This window comes from Sebastes fasciatus, chromosome 1 (genome assembly GCF_043250625.1).
Source record: "Sebastes fasciatus isolate fSebFas1 chromosome 1, fSebFas1.pri, whole genome shotgun sequence".
Taxonomy (NCBI): Eukaryota; Metazoa; Chordata; class Actinopteri; order Perciformes; family Sebastidae; genus Sebastes; species Sebastes fasciatus.
The window spans coordinates 18,311,636-18,333,844 of record NC_133795.1 but is presented as its reverse complement, the minus strand read 5'-3'; the positions used below and the strand labels follow the sequence as shown (position 1 = coordinate 18,333,844).

Below are 22,209 nucleotides of genomic sequence, written 5' to 3'. Positions count from 1 at the left end.
AATATGTCCTCTTTAATTACTTCTGTTGGGGAACTATAAGACTGCTGTTGTCTTTAAAGCAAGTGTTAGAAGGTGCTCTCCTGTCCACCTTTATCCTGATGAGCTCAATCAGAATGTATTCAGGGCTCCTATAAGGAGAGGAGAACATTTCTCTGTTTGCCCCGCTACCAGCCAGACCTGATCCCCTGCCTTCAAGTGCATCTTCTAAAATACACCACACTTGATGAGGTTAAAGGGGAAACCCATCTGAAATAAAGTCCCTTTTTGGTGGAATTTCCTGTCTCTCTCTCCCTGATTCCGGTTGCCTCACATCTGTTGTCTAAATGTCCAGAGTCTCCAGCCCTCGCCACTTTGGTCACCTCAACAATGGTCCTTCAAGCCGGATCATTATAAGGTCCACAGGAGTAGGCTTTGATAAGAAGACCAAAGTAGCGAGGGCTGGAGACTCTGGACATTTAAGCAATGGACGTGAGGCAACCAGAATAAGGGAGAGAGAGAGACAGGAAATTCCACATAAAAGTGACTTTATTTCAGATTTCCCCTTTAACCTCATCAAGTGGTTCATCTGCATTAAATACACAAACAAGGGATGCATGACATAACAGCATTGAGCATGCATTTACTTTACAATGTAATCATAATTAACTGAAGGCCAGATAATATTTAACCACAAACATATTTCAGTTTAACCTATGAATTGAGTCATAAAGTGAACACAAAGGCGTGAAAAGGAACAACTCACTTTAGAAGACGCACTTGAAGACAGGAGATCAGGTCTGGCTGGTAGCATTCAGGGCAAACAGAGAAATGTTTCTTCTCCTCTCCTACTTATAGGAGCATTGATTGTGTGCTCATTGGGCTCACCTGTGCCTATAGTTCAGAGTCAACGAGGCACAGGTGAGCCTCATTCAGATGTAGGCAGACCTGATACAGTTTCTAACAGCGAGACTGTGTAACTTTGGAGAGAATAAATAACACTTTCTTCCTCTTACAATTCAAATGTCTTCATTAGCAGTCAAATACACCGTTGCTCATTTGAATACACTGCTGGGGTTTTGGTCTGGTATGACCTGCAGCTTATGTCGGCTAATGTGAGCTAATGTGATCAAACAAAAGTAATATAATAAATATTGCCGTATAACAATTGTCCAAAAAAATAATAATAATAAATTCACTGACTTCTCTAAATGCTAATAAGAAGATTAGCATTTAACTATACAGCTGTATAGTTATTGTATTCATTATCAGTTATTCATTTTATATTATTAAATGAATATGCTCAGAATTTCAGCTTCTAAACTATTACATTAATTCAGTACCACTATCTAATAATAAACCCCTTATCAAGGCTTTATTAGTGGTAAATGAATCATTTACTAATGCTTTATAGAGCAGCAATAACACATTGAATAAAAACAAAAAGTGGGTTGCCAGGTTGTGAAAAATCCCTTTGACAGGTGTCCTTTCTATTCGGTTATAATGCAGTTATCAATGTTTGTGGTCCATTAATAAATGCTTAATAAGTTGTTAATTAAATTGATTTTGCTTGAGCCCCTTTTTAAAAGCTAAGGGTCCATACGGTCTTATCAGTCTCAAAGGGATTTTTCACAAACTGGCAACCCAAAAGTTGCCAGTTTTGGCTTGAAACAGATTTATATAGCTTTAGAAAATATTTTATGAACTATTAATAAAACCATTGGTTATAAAAAGAAGCTTAATTAGAAGGTGGCACCATTACTTCTGTATCTTAAGTAATGAAGATGTTGCTCTCTAGCCCAATATAACAACATTTCAGGCAAAACGTTAAGTCTCAAGGATATATTCAAGTCTAATATATGAAATCATTTATTTCTTACATTGTTTAATAAAACAGCAGTACTTATTTTTTGCAAACTGGATATAAACTTTGATACAATTTGACATGCCAGTTAATTTGACACCGTGGACATTAGCAGTTCTACAATAGTGGTTATGAAATAGCATTTATGGACAGAACAGATTTCACATGATTGAATTATTAAGGTGAAATTGTCGCAGATATCAGCGTGTTTTTTCTTTTTTAAACAGTTCATTCGACTTCTAGAAAAAGACAAAAAGAGAGAAACGCATCTAAAAGCACTGCTTCAACACCAGAACAGGATGTGAAACAAACCAGGAGTGATACTGAGTTGAGATACAACATATCTGCACTGTATTTCTGACAACAAAACGGCAGTTATAGAAGATTAATTTAATGAAATGTTAACTCATGCCAGCTAGATGCATCTTAGTGCACATATGAGGACATGCATGAGCACATAACATTCATGAAAAAAAACTTTTTTCCTCTCAAATATACTATAGCTTCAACATGAAGGTTACGGCGAACATGATCAGCATTTTAAAGTCATTATTTAGTTGCTCTAGTCTTTGTAATTCATGTATCATAAATAACTAGAAAAAAGATGATCCAAAGATTTCTTGCAGTTTTTGGTGACAGCAATGCAATCGATAATTGGTCATCAACACCAATAGATTCGATGAGATGATGTCTTTTGTTGCTTGGCAAGCAGAGAATTTTTGTTCTTTTCGACTGTAAACACCTCTCAACACTCTCTGCAGGCCGGATCTCGTCCAATCCTCCACTCAAAGTGCCATGTTTTGTCCTCAGATGCTCCACCTTCACAAGCACAGAGGCCCTCATTCTATTTCAGTCTCTGAATCCTTCAGTGGTGGTGACGGAGTTTGTGACACCCCCACTGGAGTCTCTCTCAGGGAGCTCAGCTGGGCAGCAGCCACGGCTCCACAAAGTCCCACTGCTTCCACAGCACGAACAGCAGCAAGGTCAGCAGGACGGTGGCGGCCACCCGGGCTCGGGTCTTCATCAGCGGCGTGATGAAGTTGGCCAAGGTGGAGACGAAGACCAGCAGCACGGCCATGAGCGCCAGGATGACGTTGATGAGTTTGCCCAGCAGAGCTCGAGCGTTGGCGTTCTCCACTCCCTCCAACTGGACGACCTGCTGCTGTTGCTGCTGCAGCTCCAGCTTGGTGATGCGGGTCAGGCACGACTCCACGGCCTCCTGGATGTACACACAGAGGAACCACATTTGTATTAAAGGCCCTGAAAACTTATTTTCTCAATCAGCTTTTACTATGACTGACAAGGACCTACATGAACACACAATTTACGGTTCTGGTTATCTCACGTGAGAGATTTCTGCTTTTGTGTTTGTTTTTCTGTGCACTTCTTGGGGGGCGGGGCTCAGTTGGAACGGTGTGATGTCACAGTGCACCAATCCAGCCCTGTCTCCTAAAAATGACGGTCCCATTTCGGCTGTCAAAGTTAACGCGATAATAACGCGTTGGCGCAAAATCGTTTTAACGCCGCTAATTTGCACTTTGAGTGGTCGGAAGACTAGAAAAGCGCTATATAAGTCCAACTCCATTTACCATTTTACCATTTAATTTCTTTAACGCATTAACGCAATCGATCTTTGGGAGGTTGTAGCGGGCTCAGTTTTAAAGCTGAAGTGAAGATACTGGTACCAACCATGTCCTACTAGCTTGTCAGGAAAGAGGCCAAATAATGCTCCAAACTTGAACTAAATTTTGTCGAGGAAAAACTGGCATGGCCATTTTCAAAGGGGTCCATTGACCTCTGACCTCAAGACATGTGAATGTAAACGGGTTCTCTGGGTACCCACGAGTCTCCCCTTTACAGACATGCCCACTTTATGATAATCACATGCAGTTTGGGGCAAGTCATAGTCAAGTCAGCACACTGACACAATGACAGCTGTTGTTGCCTGTTGGGCTGCAGTTTGCCATGTTATGATTTGAGCATATTTTGTTATGCTAAATGCAGTACCTGTGAGGGTTTCTGGACAATATTTGTTATTGATTTGTGTTGTTAATTGATTGCCATTAATAAAGATATACATACATTTGCATAAAGTAAGCATATTTGCCCACTCCCATGTTGATAAGAGTATTAAATACTTGACAAATCTCCCTTTAAGGTACATTTTGAACAGATTAATCGCAATTAATCATGGGCGATCATACGATTAATCATAATTAAATATTTAAATTGATTGACAGCCCTAGTTCCAATACAACTAAACTGCATTCTCAATTACGTTTGGAAGGAATCACATTTTATCACGTTAGTTTGTGATGTATCACAAATGTGTTTGAAAGTCCGCGGACGGCCACAGCAAGTGATGTAGCACAACGAGCGACACGCAGAGCAGGTGACTCTATCGAGCGACCGTTAATGAAAGTTACGAGGAATAATAACGTTGTTGAAGGATACGTGGTATGATAATGAGTATAACAAGCGAGAAAGCTCACTACAGGCAGGTGGGAGCGCTGGTGGAAGGGTCAAATTAACACCGGACTTTCCCCCTGGAGATCTCTGTTTGTGTCCCGTGTGAAACGTAGGCTAATCATTTCAAGCCAAACCATGATGTCTTTTTACTAAACCTAACAAAGTAGTATTGCGTTTTTTTTGTATTTTGTTTTGTTTCAATTTATAACGATAACCACGTATATAAAACTGGACAGTAATCCGGGAAAAAATACATTTCCATCAAACCGTTATTGAGAATGCAGTTTAGTTGTGGGAACATCATTTTGTAGGAGACAGGAAAGACCAATCAGGATTCATCTAACTTTGAATCAGAATTTAGTGACAAATGGCACATTATTTGGTCACTGCATCACTATCACTGAGTTTTCAGTGTTTTACTCTAAAATAAGAACAACTAAGGATATTTAATATTATAGAAAAACACCAAGTTTAAAGTGGTGGTTTAAATGTCCACAACAATGTGGCAGATTTTTACCTGAATGTCTCTTGCTCTCTCGTAGGACTGGTAGGCGACTTTCTCCTCCATGCTGGCGAGCTCCTGTTTAAGGTTAGTCATTTCGTTCTGGTGCAGCTCTGTTAAGTCATTCAGCTGCTCTTCAAGTCGCTCATACCTGAATACACAGTACAAAACACACACAAGAATGCTCAAAATAATGTAAACGATCATGAAAAATTTTAACTTTTAAATGGTTTCCAATGTCCTCTTTTGTCTTTCTATCCAAAGCCTGATGAATCTCATTCCTCTGTGCCGTAGAGCGCCATTGTTGACCAAAAACACATCAAACTATTGCACTGGCTGACATGTTCCTTCATTACGATGAATATGGGCACTGTAGTTTATTTAAGTTGATCCGACATTCGCCCTGCTGCAGTACATACTTGCTAGCGCAACAAATGTGTATTCATCCACGGATGAAAATAGTCCCCAAAAAAATCACTATTTACTCCTGTTTGAGTAACATTTGCTAAAAAACCACAGTGCCCAGCTACGAACGAAAATTATTTCGTATTTTTTTAATGAAAGTATATATTTATGACTCTTTTTAAAGATGAATATCTTCAGTATGAGCAAAGGGGCTAAGTCACACGATATGGAAGTGCTGCGAGATGTGCTTTTTGTTTTGGTCTTTTCATGGGATTCAATATGATGTATGCTGATATCGCCAGCCTTATCTTTCAGGTGAACTACACTGTGAAGACTGTATTGAAGACACCAGAGTTCATGAGGGTGTCTGACAATGTTTATTTTTCGAGCTGTGTACCTGTATCTCTCTTCTTGCAGGCACTGTGTCATGTAGGAGTAGTCACTCTGCAGTTGGCCCTTCATGTCCTCGATGGCGTCCTCCATGTGCGCCTGGCTGGCTTTGATCTCCTGCAGGCCCTCGAGTAGCGAGTCCCAGGAGCTGTGCATGTGATGGTGGTGGTGGTGGTGCCCGTCCAGTCTGGGGCTCCCCATGGTTGGTCCTAACAGTCCCCCTCCTCCCCCTGCCCCACCGGAATTACTGCCTGCTCCGGACAACGACGTGGCGCTGGAGCACTCGTCGTCGCTGCCGTACTTTGGGCTGGACACCAGAGTGGCACTTCCACTCAGTGCACGAGGTGTCGGGGCGTCGTCCGAGTGGCCCCCGACTCCGTCCTCAAGTGAGTCTTTTAGGTGAGAAATGTTATCTGCGCTGCCAAACTTGTTCCTGATAAGACTGGCGAACTCTCTGGGCTTGGAGACCACGGCCGTGTGACTGAAGGCAGACACTCCACCTTTGACCCCCTCGACTACTCCGCCTCCGAAACCACTTATCCCAGCACGAACGTTGGCCCCGACGTCCTTCAGTCCCTGCTGCATGTCCCGCAGGACATCCTTAGGCTGCCGGGCCGGTCCATTCTGTAGAGAGGGAAGAAAAATGAGGAAGCAGAGAAGTGGAGGATCTCAAAGGTGGGAGAGATTAGGTTAAGGGAGAGAACTGTAGGAAGATAGAAGAGGAAAGCAGGCCCTGTAGAGAGTTAGGTGAGACACAGGATGATGCATTGGTTTAGGAGATCATTAGTCTATATTTGGACACAACTGTCCTCACAAAGTTCAACACTTGTTTGAGTCAGCCACAGGATAATTATTCACAACAGCCACAGAAGCAGCTGCACATAAAGATGTTCACACACAAACTGCACCTACCTGTTCAATCCCCTTTAGCTTCTTGTGATAGTGCTCTAGTTTCTTGTGTAAGTGTGCGATGGTCTGCGCTGACTTCTGGTTCTTCTTCTCAAACACTTGCTTGATCCTGGACGCCTGCTGTTTGTCTGCGTTGTGGGCCAACTTCAGGTACTCGGCGACGTTGTCGTCACGGGCCTCCTGCTCTATGCGAATCTGCTCGGTGACCTTCAGGACCTTCTGCTGCAGATGCTCCAACGCAGCACGGGTCCGCTGCGGCTCGCCAACTCCAAAACCTTCTGCGCCCCCGCAGGCCATGACCCCAGACACTGCTGCTGTTGCTGCCGCCGCCGCCGCCGCTCCGTCCGTGCTGATGTTACTGTCAGAGCCTCCATGGCTGGTGGTGGAGGGTAGGCCTAGAGTTGCCACTTCGCTCTTGTCCAGCTGAGGGGACGAGAGGGCAGGGGAGGTAATCAGGGATGGAGAGAGTACCACAACTACTACAGAGGAAATACTATCCACATAACTTTACTTAAGCTGAAGGAACAGCACATGTATTGAAATCTACTCAAGTCAAATTACAAAGGATGATGATTCCGATTAGAGTGTTATCAGGCCCTTAATGACTCACATCTATGGTGCTTATAGAGACCAATAATGTCTATTTAATGGCCTGACAACAGTTTAGCAACTGGCACAGTGTTGACTCCTGATTGTAATTACTTGTCCTTTCTTTTTTCCTGCATGGGAAAAGAAGTAAATGTCGATTGGGATATCCATCTGATGGTGCCAAAACAGACAAACTGTGGGTTCCTTAGTAGTTTTTGGCTTTCCAAAAATAGATTGTCTTTCATTTACGGGTCCGTTATTACTCAGTCATTTCCTAGAAGTAATTATAGGGAAAATGCTGTAGACAAAGTGTTCAATAGAGTGCTCCAGGGATGACGTATTTTTTCTGGCCAACCAGGAAGTTAGCATCGCCCTGGTGTCCTCGACAAAAAGCCAACAGGATTTTTCCATTGGGTTTTGGATTATTGCAGAAAATAAACTCTGTGTCAACATGTTTTGTTCAAGATAATATTCATAAATGAACACCACTTTTATGATTTTTGTAAATGCAATAGCCAGAAGTAAAAAGCTAACGTTAGGCTGTAAATGAACTACACCATGGTCGCATGAGCGCGAGTGTACACAACGAGGCTGTAACGGCAGACGAGTCGGCGTGATGACGTTTAATAGTCCCATTTAGCCACTTATTAGCAACCGCCTTTTTTAACACACATAAAGTGCGGTATTTATTGATATATTTTATATCGCAGAACAAAACGTTAAACACCCATTGACTTCCATACAAGGGAACCTGATGTGCTAACATGCTAACTCATTTCTGAGTTTTAGCACTCATTCCTTTAGCACTTTATTGGTACACTTTTAATTAATTAGTTTCAACTGTGATATTACACCTGAACCATACACTGCCATTCTGGGCGGGACCCAACATTTATTAACTCTATTCCATTTGCAACATAAGACAATACAATATGACATGGTTATTGCACAAAGGAATATCTTAGCCCTTTGGGAAAATGAGGATGTGCCTTCTTTTAAAACCTGGCGAGCAGAAATCACCAAGTCGTTACACATGATGTTTCTCTCAGCTCTGCAACCTTTGATAAAATGTGGCAACCTTTTCTGTCTTATTTATTGAGGATGGCCGAAGGTGTTTCCATTTATGTGCATTTGGGTGTGTACATTCTGTATAGATGTACTGCATAATGTGCTGCGTACAGTAAATACATATTCCTCTTGGTCAAAGACACACATTGTAGATATCCATTCAAAGGCTGGTGCTAATTGTTTTGCTAATCATATTGCCTTTTATCCTATAAGAGCATGTTCTTATTAATAATTAATTAATAATGGGCTGCAGTGTCTAGCGCTGTCGCCTCACAGCAAGGAGGGTCGCAGGTTCAAACCTGGCTTGGGGCCCTTCTGTGAGGAGTTTGCGAGTTCTCCCCGTGTTAGCGTGGGTGTTCTCCGGGTTCTCCGGTTTCCTCCTACAGTCCAAAGACATGCAGGTTAATTGTTGACTCTAAATTGCCCGTATAGGTGTGAACGTGAGTGTGAATGGTTGTCTGTCTCTATGTGTCAGCCCTGTGATAGTCTGGTGACCTGTCCAGGGTGTACCCAGCCACTGAAAAGGATAAGCGCTTACAGATAATGGATGGATGGATGGATAATAATAATAATAATAATAATAATAATAATAATAATAATAACAATATTAATTTGTTTCAGTTTCAGAGAGTGTTTGAGTCAGGCACAGCAGGTCAACTAAACATGCAAAATGTCACATTTATCTACAGACAAACATACAATTTAACATATATGAGGATTAAAGTTTCCAGTAATGAGTGAATAATGAATTTGAGCATTTTTCCCCCAAGTAAATGCATTTGGAAAATCAACAAATGCTGATAAACTCAACTGACAAATGAACTCCGTCCCTATTTTCTCTAAATTATCACCAAATTGACTGAATATCACAGACTCTTAAAATAAATATCTGTTAATCACTTTGGCTTCTGCAAGGAGAGTCAGTCAGTTATGTCCATAATTGATTTTGGTGGAGGCATCAAGAGAGTACACAGAAAGGCCATCATGCATTAATTAGATGATACATAATTAGTCTGCAAGCTTCCTGCTCTGCACAGCCTCAGAAACCAAGTTACACCTCTCATCTAAAAAAAGGCATCAGGTACACACACATGAGGAAAGGTAAAAGCATGTGATGGTGTTGAATAATGCTGATGAAATGCATGCTATTTTTAACTGCTCTCTGCAGACACCTAATAGATCCATGAGGGGATTCCCTGTCTATGTATATGTCTATACATGTGTTATATCTATTTGTGTATCCTGGCAGATGGTGGGATTGTTTAATGACCCTCTGCCTGACGTCAAAACAGTGTAATCAGAGCCTGCAAACATGAGCTCAGGGCAGACACATGACACCAAACATCTCATAGCGATGCTCTAGTTTCTGCAGACTGGGACGATGCAACGGATTTATGATGTGGTTTATTTTGCGTGATGTGATGATGCAAACGCACGCTCCTCCAGCTATCATAGTGCTGCAGAGAAGCGATGCAATGCTTATTTATCTACATATATAGACAAAGTGCATTGCAATGGAGGGAAAAACCGGATGATGATGAGTCCCTGGTGGTTAATCGGTAGCTGATGTTGTCACATAAAGTGAAAGCAATGGAGGAGGATGCAGATGTGGGTGAGAACAGACACAACAACACATCTGCAGCAGATGCTCGACTCTGTGGTGGTGATGGAGCAGAAAACGGCTCCATGATGAGGATACTGTGATGAGGATGGAGATGACAGAAAACAAGCCTTCCTCCCCCTATATATTCCTCCCTCTCTCTCTTTTTTTTACTCGACAGGAGGAGGAGAGGACACACTGTGCCTGTGATGAGAGATGGACGTCAAACAAGCGTGCATGGATATTAATGCGCACACATGAGGATGAGAGACACATTAAGCAGCACAGCAATAAATTAAATTAGAAACGTTACCATACTGCTTTAATCCAATTTTTGCAGTGCCATTGCAAGTCTGTGTTCGAGGCCCATCCTCCTCCTCCTCCTCCTCCTCCCACCTCCTCAAATAGCTTCACCCCTCAGCCGTGTTGTATATGGCTGACTATCACCTCTCTGGATCCTAACCCTCCATTGTTAAAGCCACCGATATCTGCAGCCTCCCTCTCTCTCTCTCCCTCTCTCTCTAATGCTCGGATCTATCTCTCTCTCTCTCTCTCTCTCTCTCTCTCTCTCTCTCCTTTGTGTCATATGCTCCCTCCCTCCCTCTCTCTTACCTCTCTCTCTTTCAGTCCAAATGCAAATGCTAGCTGTGCTGCCCTGTAATGGATGTGGGAGCTAGGGGACAGATGATGGAGGAGAGATGGGCGGGGGGATGGGAGCTTTGCGCAGGCGTACAGGTGGAGAGGAGGAGGAGGAGGAGGAGGAGGAGGGAGAGGAGGAGGAGGAGGAGGATGGAGGAGGAGCAGGTGGAAGAGGAGGAGGAGGAGGGAGAGGAGGAGGGAGAAGGAGGAAGAGGAAGAGGAGGGAGGAGAGAGGAGAGAGGAGAGAGGACAGAGGAGAGAGGAGGAGAAGGGAGCAGGGAGGAGGGATGGGAGCTTAGCGCAGGCGTACAGGTACCTCTGAGGCCAGAAGGGGGGGGCGGGGGGGGAGGAGGAGGAGGAGGAGAAGGAGGGAGGCCCTTCCATCCCCCTAAACCCTTCTCCTTCTCCTCCTCCTCCTCCTCCTCCTCCTCCTCCTCCTCCTCCTCCTCTTCCTCCTCCTCCTCCTCTTCCTCCTCCCTCCTCCTCCTCCCTCTCCTCCTCCTCCTCTTCCTCCTCCCTCCTCCTCCTCCTCCCCCCTCCTCCTCTTCCTCCTCCTCCTCCTCCTCCTCCCTCCAGTTTGGGTCCATGTTTTCTTCCTGTCAGATGATGTTATTTACATACACTACAACAGGATATAAATTGGGATACATTGAGAATGTTTACATTTAAAACAGTGTAATGGTCTAAATATTGTATATTTGTGACATCACAAATGGACAGAAATCCTAACGGCTTGTTTCAAACGCACAATTTCTGAATACGGGCTGAGTGTTTTTCTCTGTATATTGAGCGTTTTGATAGTTTAACTTTATTTATGTAGCACTTAAACCTGTTTTATAATGTAAAAGACATGAAAATCTCACTCTTTACAATATGGGACCTTTAAGTACATATTGCTGATAATGCTTGTGCATAATTTACTTTTAATGCATAACTTTGACTACTATGTACACTGTGATATTACTACTTTCACCAAAGAAAAACATCTGAATTCTTGTTTGAGTGTCTGGATTTTATGCCACACTTTGTCTATTGATGAAGGGGTTTGTTTTTTCCTCTTTGAAATGTTTTTGTTTTTAAGATGGTGATCCTCCTCCTCCCTCCTCCTCCTCCTCCTCCTCCTCCTCCTCCCTCCTCCTCATCCTCCTCCCTCCTCCTCCTCCCTCCTCCCTCCTCCTCATCCTCCTCCTCCTCCTCCCGGCCTGCTCCGGGCCTTTCCATCCCCCTAAACCCTCAAAACAAACACTATGTGGGGCTGCAAGTGATGTGGAGCCAAAGTACACAGTGTCCGCCTGAGCAGTGACTCACTCTCTTAATTTACCTCCTTCACAAAGGAGGAAAAACGTGTGTGTTGTTACAGCAACAGATGCCTCTTTGAGCTGCTTGAAGTTTGTAATCAACTTCAAACGTGTCTCTGTGTGTTGGCATGTGTGTTTCTGTGGAGGATACCCACTACAAATAAACAAGCTATCACCATCATCACCATCTTAGAAACAAAAACATTTCAAAGAGGAAAAAAAACCTTTATCAATAGACAAAGTGTGGCATAAAACCCACAACACCAAAGCAATATCACAGTGTACATAGTAGTCAAGGTTATGCATTCAAGGTAAATGTGCACAAGCATTATGAGCTAAATGTACTTAAAGGTCCCATATTGTAAAAAGTGAGATTTTCAGGTCTTTTACATTATAAAACAGGTTTAAGTGCTATATAAATAAAGTTAAACTATCAAAACGCTCAATATACGGAGAAAAACACACAGCCCGTATTCAGAATTTGTGCGTTTGAAACAAGCTGTTAGGATTTCTGTCCATTTGTGATGTCACAAATATACAATATTTAGACCATTACGCTGTTTTAAACGTAAACATTCTCAATGTGTCCCAGTTTATTTCCTGTTGCTGTGTATTTAAATAACATCATCTGACAGGATGTAAACATGGACCCAAACTGTTGCCAAGCAACGCAATTCCGTTGCGAATCCGTTGAAATATACTAAAACGGAGCGTTTCAGACAGAGAGTGAATACAGGTATATTCAGACAGACGGTATGGGGAAAATAAAGTGTTTTTTGAACATTACAGCATGTAAACATGCTCTAGTAGAAACACGAAATACATGTATGAACCTGACAATGAGCATAATATGGGATCTTTAGTAAAAGTATTCGGGCCCCTGTATTGCTATATTTATTATTATTGATGCATTAAAAGTACATGTAGCATTGTACTGATACTGCTGGAGCTAATTTTAACTACATTATGTTTAATCTATAACAATGTGTTATATTTTATAAAATGATCATAAATGTTGTATGTTCATCAGCAGATTAACAGCAGCTGTCAAATAAATGTAGTGAAGTGAAAAGTACACTCACTCAAGTTAAGTGAAAGAACCTCAACAGTACTTTAGTGCATATGGCCTACTTAGTTGTACTCCATCACTGCTCAAGTGGATGTTTAAGAATAACAATAATCAATACACCATAAATACATCAATGAAAAGGTGTATATTGATGTAATATTATTATATATTTATGAATTGCTTTTAAATGTTAACAACCCACCTGATTGGCTGGAATTATTTTTATTTATTTAAAGCTGAAGTAGGCCAGATTGGAGCAAATATGATTAAAAAAAAGTTATTTTTATAAAATGATCACTATATCCTGACAGTATTACATGAAACAGGTAACCTGAAAAAATCACATGTGCCTCTGTGTCATCAGTGTCCAAAACAACAAATCAGAGCCGAGCTGAGATCTGCTGTCCAGCTGCTGTCTATGAGAGCCGGCTGTCAATCACTTACAAACTCCGATCAAATGGTCAATCTAGGTAGCTCTGATCAAATATGAATCAATATTATGTTACGTTAATGCCTATTTCTCTCCTCAAATGTTTTCAGAAACATCTTGTAGTGTACTGTTTAGCTGTAAAATGATAAAGTTTGTGACCCGGCAGCAATGTTGAGATCTCTTGAGGGAATACCAAGCACCGCTCACATGATGACCGGAGCACAGCCAATAGGAACGCTCTGTCTCTGAAATGACCTGTGATTGGTCAAAGTCTCCCGTCACAGACTAGACTTTCTAAAGCCTGGAAACAGAGCCATGAGGAGGTGCAGAAGTCTAGTTTTCTCTCAGAACACTTGAATTACAAAATACTGAAAGGTTATTATGGAATGTTTGCCCAATGATGCCAAACAAATTGTTGCCTACTGCAGCTTTAAGGCATATTTTTCCTTTTAAAAATCTTTTCCCCCTTCAAGAGCACTATAGGGGGCACCACAAACACTTCATTTTCTTCAGCCCTGAAATAAAGTTGAAAAGAAAGAATAAATAAATCTGGCATATTCATCCATTTATAAATTAGACACTCTGGAAAGCAGCTAGTTAATCCATTTATACGCAGCCATTTTACTTTATGTGATTTGAAAATGTAGCAAGCCATGTTGGCAGATTCTTCTTACAGCATCGGCTAAATGTATATCTACAAGAACCTGACACTCACACAGCGGTACAGACATAATGATGTTCACGCTGGTGGTCCCAACACAAACACTGAATACCAGAGGTGAGGAAAGTATTAAATACAGGAATACCACCATGTACAAATATTAAGTTTTAAAAGTTCCAAATCTTACCTATACCTCTACTTAATATAATTAAAGTATCAAAAGTATAAGTACTCATTATGCATAAAAGTGTCCCCAGTGTATATTTTTTTTTAATCATGCTTTTTATTGTTTCCTAAAATAAATAAATAAATTCGTAAAATAAATTCACACACCAGATTCCCAACACTTACTTATAACCCCGTTGTCCAGCCACCACATTAATGCACCCACACAGGATAGATAGTGTAGATAGATACTCTGTGTTTAAGGCACGTTTACAAAAGAGTAAATAAAACAGAATATAAAAATACATAAGTAATACAAATTAAAATAAAATACCCAGTGTATATTATTATTATTATTGATGCATTTATGTGTGATGAATATCATTGCACTGCTGTAGTTGGTTGAGGTGGAGTTCATTTTAAACTTCTTTATACACTATAAAAGTACATCATAATTGATGAACTGATCTGATTATGTTGTATGTATCTTTACTTGAATACAGGATCTGAATACTCTATAAAAACCCACTTTCGCATTTATATTTAGACATGATGGCACTCATCTTTTTTAACATGAAAAAGGCTTTTTTTTAAGTGAGAAGCAGAAAATAAGGATCATACAAAGACCAAAAAAAAAAAAACATTCGCAATAAGTTTCATTTGAACATTTTTATTGGAATTCTCACAATAATTAAACAAGAACTAAATTAACATGAGGAACAATATCTCACAATAAATAAGGATAGATCTTCTCATTTGTGGCTTTTAACATAAAACAATATGTAGGGACGTGTGCACAAGCGTCTACAAAACAGAAGTGCATTCATTGTTTGGGGTAATGCTGTTGTTCGCTTAGCTTGGTACATGTCTAAGCTGTCAATTGGTACGGATTAGCATTACAGCGACCTTGTTTGACACCGATTCAGATTAACCATAGCAGCAGGATCTGCCAACATAGACATACATAAGGGTCAAGAACGAACATTTGTTTTGAGGCAGATAATAACACATTGTCTGTTATAATTGCACTATAACTTCAAAATAGAAAAAGCACTTTAGCTTAGTAAATAATACAGAACACTTTTTTGTTCTGATTGTCCATTATGGAGCTTCAAAACACCATAAAGGCACTTGATACTATCACCTATCAGATGTGCAATACTGAGTGTGCTACTTACCAGTGCTGCATTAAACTCTATAGATAAATCTCTTCTATATATCTAAATATACGTGTTTTAAAGACATGGTGCTACGCTCCTAACCTATAATATGTGGTGCTGTACACATGTCAGAGTCTGGAGAGGAGATCTGCTTTGAAAATCAAGTCGACATACAGCAGACGGAAAGAACGGAAGAGGACATGATGGCACTTCTGTCATTAACAATCCAAAGCAAACTGCATGTACAGGATATCAAAACTCTTCAAGCATTTTCCTATGAGTACATGATGGTAGAAAACAAACAGATTGTGCGTCCGGATGTATAAAAACGACTCCTAGCCCTCATGATTCACATAAAGAATAAACATCATAAAAAACAATAGTGGATTTGAACAAAAGGAGCCAAAGGGCTTCATCCATTCTCTACCATTTTCACTCATTCTGCAGTTTTGTCACAGCCACTCCTTAATGATTATAACCAACATCTGGTTCAAGTGTATGCAGCAATAATGTGGTCATCCATCACACCTCCGTATTGCTAGAGGTCTCTACGAAGCAGAGGCATTACAGCATTTTCAGCCCCGTGGAATGTACAGTAGGAAATGTCAGTCAACACTTTGGCTTCCCTCTGATCCAAATGGGTACAAATCCACTGATTTGAGAGATTACCGTTAATCTTCTCTGCTCAAATGTCCCGTTCTTTCCAATGGGAATAACAGCAACCCCCCTCAGAGTGAATACAGTACCCTAATTAACCTTATAGTTATATATATATGATGCATAGCTGAGGTCCCTTGTGTTGTCGGATGATTCATCAGTCCAACACCTCCTGGTGAGTGACTGTGCAGAGTCTGTGCAGATTTCCTGAGAGTAGTACTGTTTGTGAGGTTCTCTTGGGACGTTGTTACCTCTGCATCACTCGCCAGATTTGCGCGGCATCCCAACTACTCTTCTCTTAGCCTGATAGAAATCTGTTGGGATGAAGAAAACAGGAAATTCAGCTCATGCAAATCCACATGAAATCACAAAGTCATTCACACTTGGGATATCTATAGGGCTGTCCCGAAAAACACTTTTTGGGGCTTCGAAGCTTCGGCGAGAAACATTCGAAGCTATTCGAAGCAGCACAGTATGACGGCTGACATGTTCTTCTGTCTGTCTCATCTTCCCGTTCAAGTGCCACATTGTTGTGAAAGAAAGCCCGCGTCAGGGTGCGGCCTCGCCCTGAAGGGGTTTATTTCACAACAATGACCCGCTAGCTGCACATTATCCCGCTTATTACACGGCTACTTACTTAAGAGATCAATAATTTGACACAAAAACGGTCCGACATCAGAACTCTGCGTATAGAAACGGTCTGCTGTAAAGAAATAACAGACCGTAGGACGCCGGGATTGACCAGAATTGACCAATTGATTGATTAGAATCGAGTATTCAACAAAGCTGTGTAATAAACAGCGATATCCGCCTGAGAATAACCAATAATAATTAAGGTTGAATATAAATAATGAATAATGTTGAGGGATTATTCCTTATTTCACGAGGTATTTTAGGAATTATACATTCTTATATATATATATATATATATATATATATATAAAAAAAACAAAAAACAAAACATTTGAATAGTGATTTGGAGGTCAAATACCATGGCAACGGTCGAAGCTTCGAAGCATTAGAGTCAGATATCTAAAACTGTACCTGTAATGTTTGTCTGTTTCCTCTTCAGCCCCGTGTTCTCTCTGCTCTCTGGTGTTTTCTCCAGGTCGAGTACACATCTCTGTGGCGAACACGGGATGTTCTCCTTCACACTCTGTCTCAGCCCCACCCTTCCTCCTCCTCCTCCATCATTGGGCTCTGCCTCTGCTGCCCTCTGACCTCCTGCATGTCCCAGACCAAGCAAACAGGACCTGTAGAGCAGCGGCATCTTGGTGTCTGGGACGCTTTCCCACTGGAAATCGCTGCTCTCCAGAGGTGTATCCGAGATGAAGTCGAAGCCCCATCGCTGGCAAGCGTCTTCCAGGTCTCTCTGCAGGGCGGCCTGGTACTCCACCTGCAGCTGCTCTCTGTCGACCGGGCCGAACAGGTTTCGTCTGGTTGGGCCGTTCCCCCGGGCGCTCGGGCTTCGCTTGTGAGTGGCCATCGTTCTGCACTGCAGGAAACAGAGAAAACAGCACAGGTTAGTTGAAAAAGTTGCTGCTGGACATCACCAATTATCAGCTGAGACAGTGATGATGAGCTGCATCACTCTCTCTCTAACGTTTCTCTTCATTATCAATCAATATTGCCAATATGTAGGGCTGTGTATTGGCAAGAATCTGGCGATACGATACATATCATGATACAGGGGTTACAATTCGATATATTGCGATACTGTAAGCAAGACGATATGTCACGATAAAAATCGAATTTAAGGAAAACTGTCAAAGTATAAACAACACACCACTATATGCATAAAATCTGAGTAAAAAAACACATCATAGCACTACTTTGAGAGGACACATCTCTTTACAAATGAGTCCATCTTTGCATGTAAATTATTAAGTAAAAATAGATAATCTTTGAGAATCAATACAGTATCACAAAACATAATATCGCGATACTCAATATATTTAAGTTACCAATATGCCAAACTATTTATCGATTAATCAACTAATGGCTGCAACTCTAATTCACAAGACACATAATACAATTTTTTCACAGTCAGAAGATGCATTGATTTCTCCCAAGTGAATAAAAAGCTTAATTTTGACACCAATCTAATTCTAAAATAAATCTAATCCATGATAAAAATCCATCCTGAATTCAACAAAACATAAAACAAGTTATTTTTTTGAACTATCTCAGTTTTATAAGTATAAATCAGGCTTACCATTGCTGCTCTACTCCGTTAAAGTGTCCTCACTGTGAACTACAGAGCATCTCTGACTGGTGATACTGGGCAGCTCTTTATAGGAACTGTGTGAGCAGCAGTGACTCATTGAGCCCTCCTGTGTGAATCACTGGTACATGCCTGGACATAATCTCAGACAGACATGTAAAGACATATCCTCACTGCAGACCCATACAGTCACCACTAGGTGGCGGTATCAACAACTTCTACAGACAGTCAGCTGACTACTGAACATAAGGTATAAATGTCAATAAGCAGTAATGAGGATCATAGAAGAGGTTAGATTAATGAATCTTGTCAAATCAGTGCTTTCCACATCTGTATTTACACAGCACTCATACAAACTACTCCAAGTATAAGGGTTGAATGGTCACTTTCCTGGAAGAGCTACAGGAAGGAAGCAGCTGTGTCTCAGGAGAATAAGAAGTCATTACAGTGATCCGGGAAGGGCTGGACAGGATCTCCTTTTCAGAGAACAATCAAGAGAAACCCGTCCCGGTCCACCCTAATTATCCAGATAAAGCTCTGTAGGGGACGAGAGGTCATTGTAATTATAATGACATGGGAGACACTAATGAAGTTCACTGTCGCTGATTAAGTAGATTATCTAAGAACAGAAACTGCCCTGGTTTTTTATACCGACGATGGGTTGAGATGTATGAACCAGTATTTATACACAACCAGACACAATAACTCCAGTTTGACTTGGACTGACAGCTACTTTAAAGCATATCTGAGATTTAAACAAAGCAGATATGTACCTCAAAAATCCAATGCCAAATTGTTTAATAAAATATATATAAAGATGAATAGAGGTCTGGTAGAACATGAGCTGTCATCTGACTTGTCTGCAGCCACAAAGCACAGCAGTGCTGAGGTCATGTAATTATGGCTTTTTCTCCAGGAACTTCAGTTAATTTGTGTTTTACTACTATTCACACTGTCACTTCTATTTATTAGGTATTTATACAAGGAGAACTACTGGAGAGTCATTGGGTTTTTATATAAAGTACTTTTAAAGACCTGATTGCTTTTATACTGCTTTTTACTCCGTTAATCATCCTGTCATCCACTTTTTATTCTGCTGCACTATCGCACTTTGTTCACTGTGTTATGTTCTATGTTTGTGACTGTTTTTGTAAGTCTGTGTTTGCACCTTGGTCCGCGAGTAACGACATTTCGTTTTAGCCGTGTACTTTGTGTGTGGAAAAATGACAATAAAGTTGAACTTGACGACTTCAGTCTGCCACAATCTAAGAAACAAAACACTGAAATCTAAACCTAAAACTTCCAGATTAACCAAAACACACCTACATGTCCCAAAGATTACCCAGAAACAGCTCTGGCATTGATTGAAATTAATATATTTCACATTTTGGTAATTAGATTGATGTAAAGATTTCACATGAGGGAAGAAAATGCATCTTTTATCTGTTCATCATTATTTTGTGTCTTAACATGACACAGACAAACAGTAAATGGTAAATTAATATTATTCTTATGGGGTTTGTTACTATTTATTACATGAATTAATAAACGTAAGAAGTCTAGTAGTCTCACAAAAGTTCAGTTAAAATGTTCAACTAAATGTTTTACAGTCGGGGTCAGACTCTTCAGTCATCACTATGATGACTGAAGAGCCTGGCAGCAGTTTACTATAGGGGCCTTCTGGGGCTCTAGTGGTCTATTTGGTAAATACCAGGGCGGGTTAAGGGCTATATAGGCGGTCGCATAGGGAACCACCATAGGTCGCCCTCTAAAAAAAGAAAAAGAAAAATGCTGGTGGGTGCCCTTCCTCATTTTCTGCATTGAGGTAACAAATTAACTAATAAATAAACGAAGAAAGAAAGAACTACACGTTTCACCCCCTGTAACTCTCTTTCTCACACCAACAATATCAGGGACCAACTATTTATTTATGTTATAACAGTCAACTGTCAAACCTGTTGCATCGCTATATAAACAAGCACTGAAAATAATGGATCAAAAACAAATTAAATGGCACAACTGTATAATTCTAAAAAAGTATAAGCTGCTCAGTTTTGATAGTTTTATCAAGTTTTCTTTTATCAAATTGTTTTTTTTTTAAATGTGTGAACAATCTTGCCCAGGCTGTAATTTGTCCATATGTCACTAAAATGAATACCAATAGAATAGCCACTAGGGGATCATCAATAGTAACTGCAGAGTAGCACAGAGCAGAACTACCTTCAGTCAGTCATCTGTTTCAGTAAAAGGAACACATTTCTGGAGTACGGAGGGGGCGTGGCGGAGTGACTCAAGAATGTGGCGGGAAAACTACATGTGCGTCGGAGGCTCACAGGCTCGAGCTGAGAGACCCGCCCAGTTTACTACACACAGTTTACTACACACAGCTCCACGTGAGGCTGAGGCTAATGTCGGCCAGACAAACCATGAGTCAACCTGGGCTGTCACTGGGACCTCCATCACCATACATACACACATATATACATATATACATATATATACTATATATATATATATATATACACTATGACAAGAAGCCTGTATGTGAGAGTTTTGGTCAAGTTTTAAGTGATAGTGAAACACTGAACACCCTTTATGTAGATAAAAACCCATTTAACTAACTTAAGGTCATATGAGTAGAAGAAGATATTAGTCATGCGAACATATAATTTGCAAAAAATATATACATATAATATAAAAATGGACAATATATGAACTATATATGTCATAAAAGTAGACTAGCTACATAATATATATCATGTACCTGTATCATGGATATCATATATCATTATGCTAGTCTACTTTTATGTCCATTATATGGATAATATATGTCCATATATTGTCCATTATATGTCTATATAATGGACAATATATGGACATAAAAGTAGACTATAGCTACATGATATAAACCTGTTTCTAGTGTTGTTTACAAACTAACAAACACAAAAAAATCACCTCAGGAAATGCTTAAAAACAACAAACAAACAAACAAACAGTTGAAGCATTAGTTCAGTCATTTCACTTACATTATCAGTCGACTGCAGTCCAGTCCAGATAAAATCCGTTAGTATTTCAGACCTTGAATGAATGAATGAATGAATGAATGAATGAAGCTGGTTGAATGAAGTCTGTTTATCTGTTTAACTCAACAACTGAAGCTAGCAGTTATCAGTAGTTATCCTCCTCCTTGGTAACTTCTCTAAGTATTCTCACAGACTCTCTGGCCTCGGGCTAAACCTTTATGATCTCCGGTGGACCGGAGACCCTCCTCTCTCCTCCCGTTACTGGGGCGGTGCTCTGCCGGCACACCCACACGTGGGATTTATCCGGTAAAACACATGAAAACACGCGAGAGTTTGTGTCTGGAGTCTGCTCAGGACGAGACGACCCATCACCACGGCAACACGGCAATACGTCACGAGCGCCTCTCTCTGCCCCACAGTGCGCATGTGCAGAGTTGACCGTGCAGTATCCCGGATGTATCTGTTTTTTTTTTTCCTTCTTTATTTAAAAAGTTCAATACAGTAGTTACATTAACATATTCAGAAAAAATCAGCAAATATATTTCACAGTATAAAAATGATAAAAAAATATATATTTATTTTACAACAAATAAAATGTAAGGAAAAAAAAAAAATTTTAAAAAGAAAAAAAGAAAAGAAATCAGGATTTGTTAAACAATTGGAATACATTTGAAACGTCTAAATAATCTAATAGTTTTTGCCAATTTAGAATTTTTGAGTTTTAAGTTTTCAATTGTAGTCAAATATGTTTTAAAATCAGTATCTTTAGGAGGGTCTTCTTTTAAGCCATATCATTTTATGGATATAATATTTTGCTAAGATATTAATCAAATGAATTATGTAAATTTCATCTGCAGAAAAACTGGGTTCAATACAGTAGTTACATAAACATGTTCGATAAATATATTTCACAGTATAAAAAATAAATAAATAAATAAATACAAGTACAATATTACTCAAAATTGTACATGTCCAGGCAGCTAAAAACAAACACCCCTCTACTCTTTTATGGACATTTTAATGATTTTTCACAACAAACATTTAACAAAGTTTTAAAACAATTTAGAATTTTGTGGTAAAAAAATAAATAATAAAGTCTTACAAGGAGTGAT

General features: G+C 40.2%; 2 protein-coding genes across 5 annotated transcripts; both read right to left on the bottom strand.

Moving 5' to 3' along the window:
- Nucleotides 1-1,718: 1,718 nt before the first annotated feature.
- On the bottom strand, nt 1,719-10,473 carry tmcc2 (transmembrane and coiled-coil domain family 2). Of its 3 annotated transcripts, none has more exons than XM_074635007.1 (5): nt 10,384-10,473; nt 6,519-6,938; nt 5,614-6,230; nt 4,827-4,962; nt 1,719-3,059 (listed from the first exon to the last, which is right to left on the bottom strand). In XM_074635007.1, exons 2-5 carry the CDS (start codon nt 6,810-6,812, stop codon nt 2,760-2,762), a joined length of 1,347 nt encoding a protein of 448 aa, XP_074491108.1. In that variant the 5' UTR covers nt 6,813-6,938; nt 10,384-10,473; the 3' UTR covers nt 1,719-2,759. The 3 variants fall into 3 exon arrangements, with proteins under 3 accessions (XP_074491108.1, XP_074491091.1, XP_074491098.1); XM_074634990.1 differs by lacking the exon at nt 10,384-10,473 and adding an exon at nt 10,085-10,368 and having other exon boundaries at nt 1,724-3,059; XM_074634997.1 differs by lacking the exon at nt 10,384-10,473 and adding an exon at nt 10,090-10,367 and having other exon boundaries at nt 1,724-3,059.
- A 4,214-nt stretch (nt 10,474-14,687) lies between these two features.
- cdkn1a (cyclin dependent kinase inhibitor 1A) lies at nt 14,688-21,352 on the bottom strand. 2 transcript variants are annotated; one of them, XM_074634928.1, is made up of 3 exons: nt 21,101-21,352; nt 16,895-17,345; nt 14,688-16,164 (listed from the first exon to the last, which is right to left on the bottom strand). In XM_074634928.1, exons 2-3 carry the CDS (start codon nt 17,334-17,336, stop codon nt 16,109-16,111), a joined length of 498 nt encoding a protein of 165 aa, XP_074491029.1. In that variant the 5' UTR covers nt 17,337-17,345; nt 21,101-21,352; the 3' UTR covers nt 14,688-16,108. The 2 variants fall into 2 exon arrangements, with proteins under 2 accessions (XP_074491029.1, XP_074491020.1); XM_074634919.1 differs by lacking the exon at nt 21,101-21,352 and adding an exon at nt 18,066-18,235.
- Between the last annotated feature and the right edge of the window lie 857 nt (nt 21,353-22,209).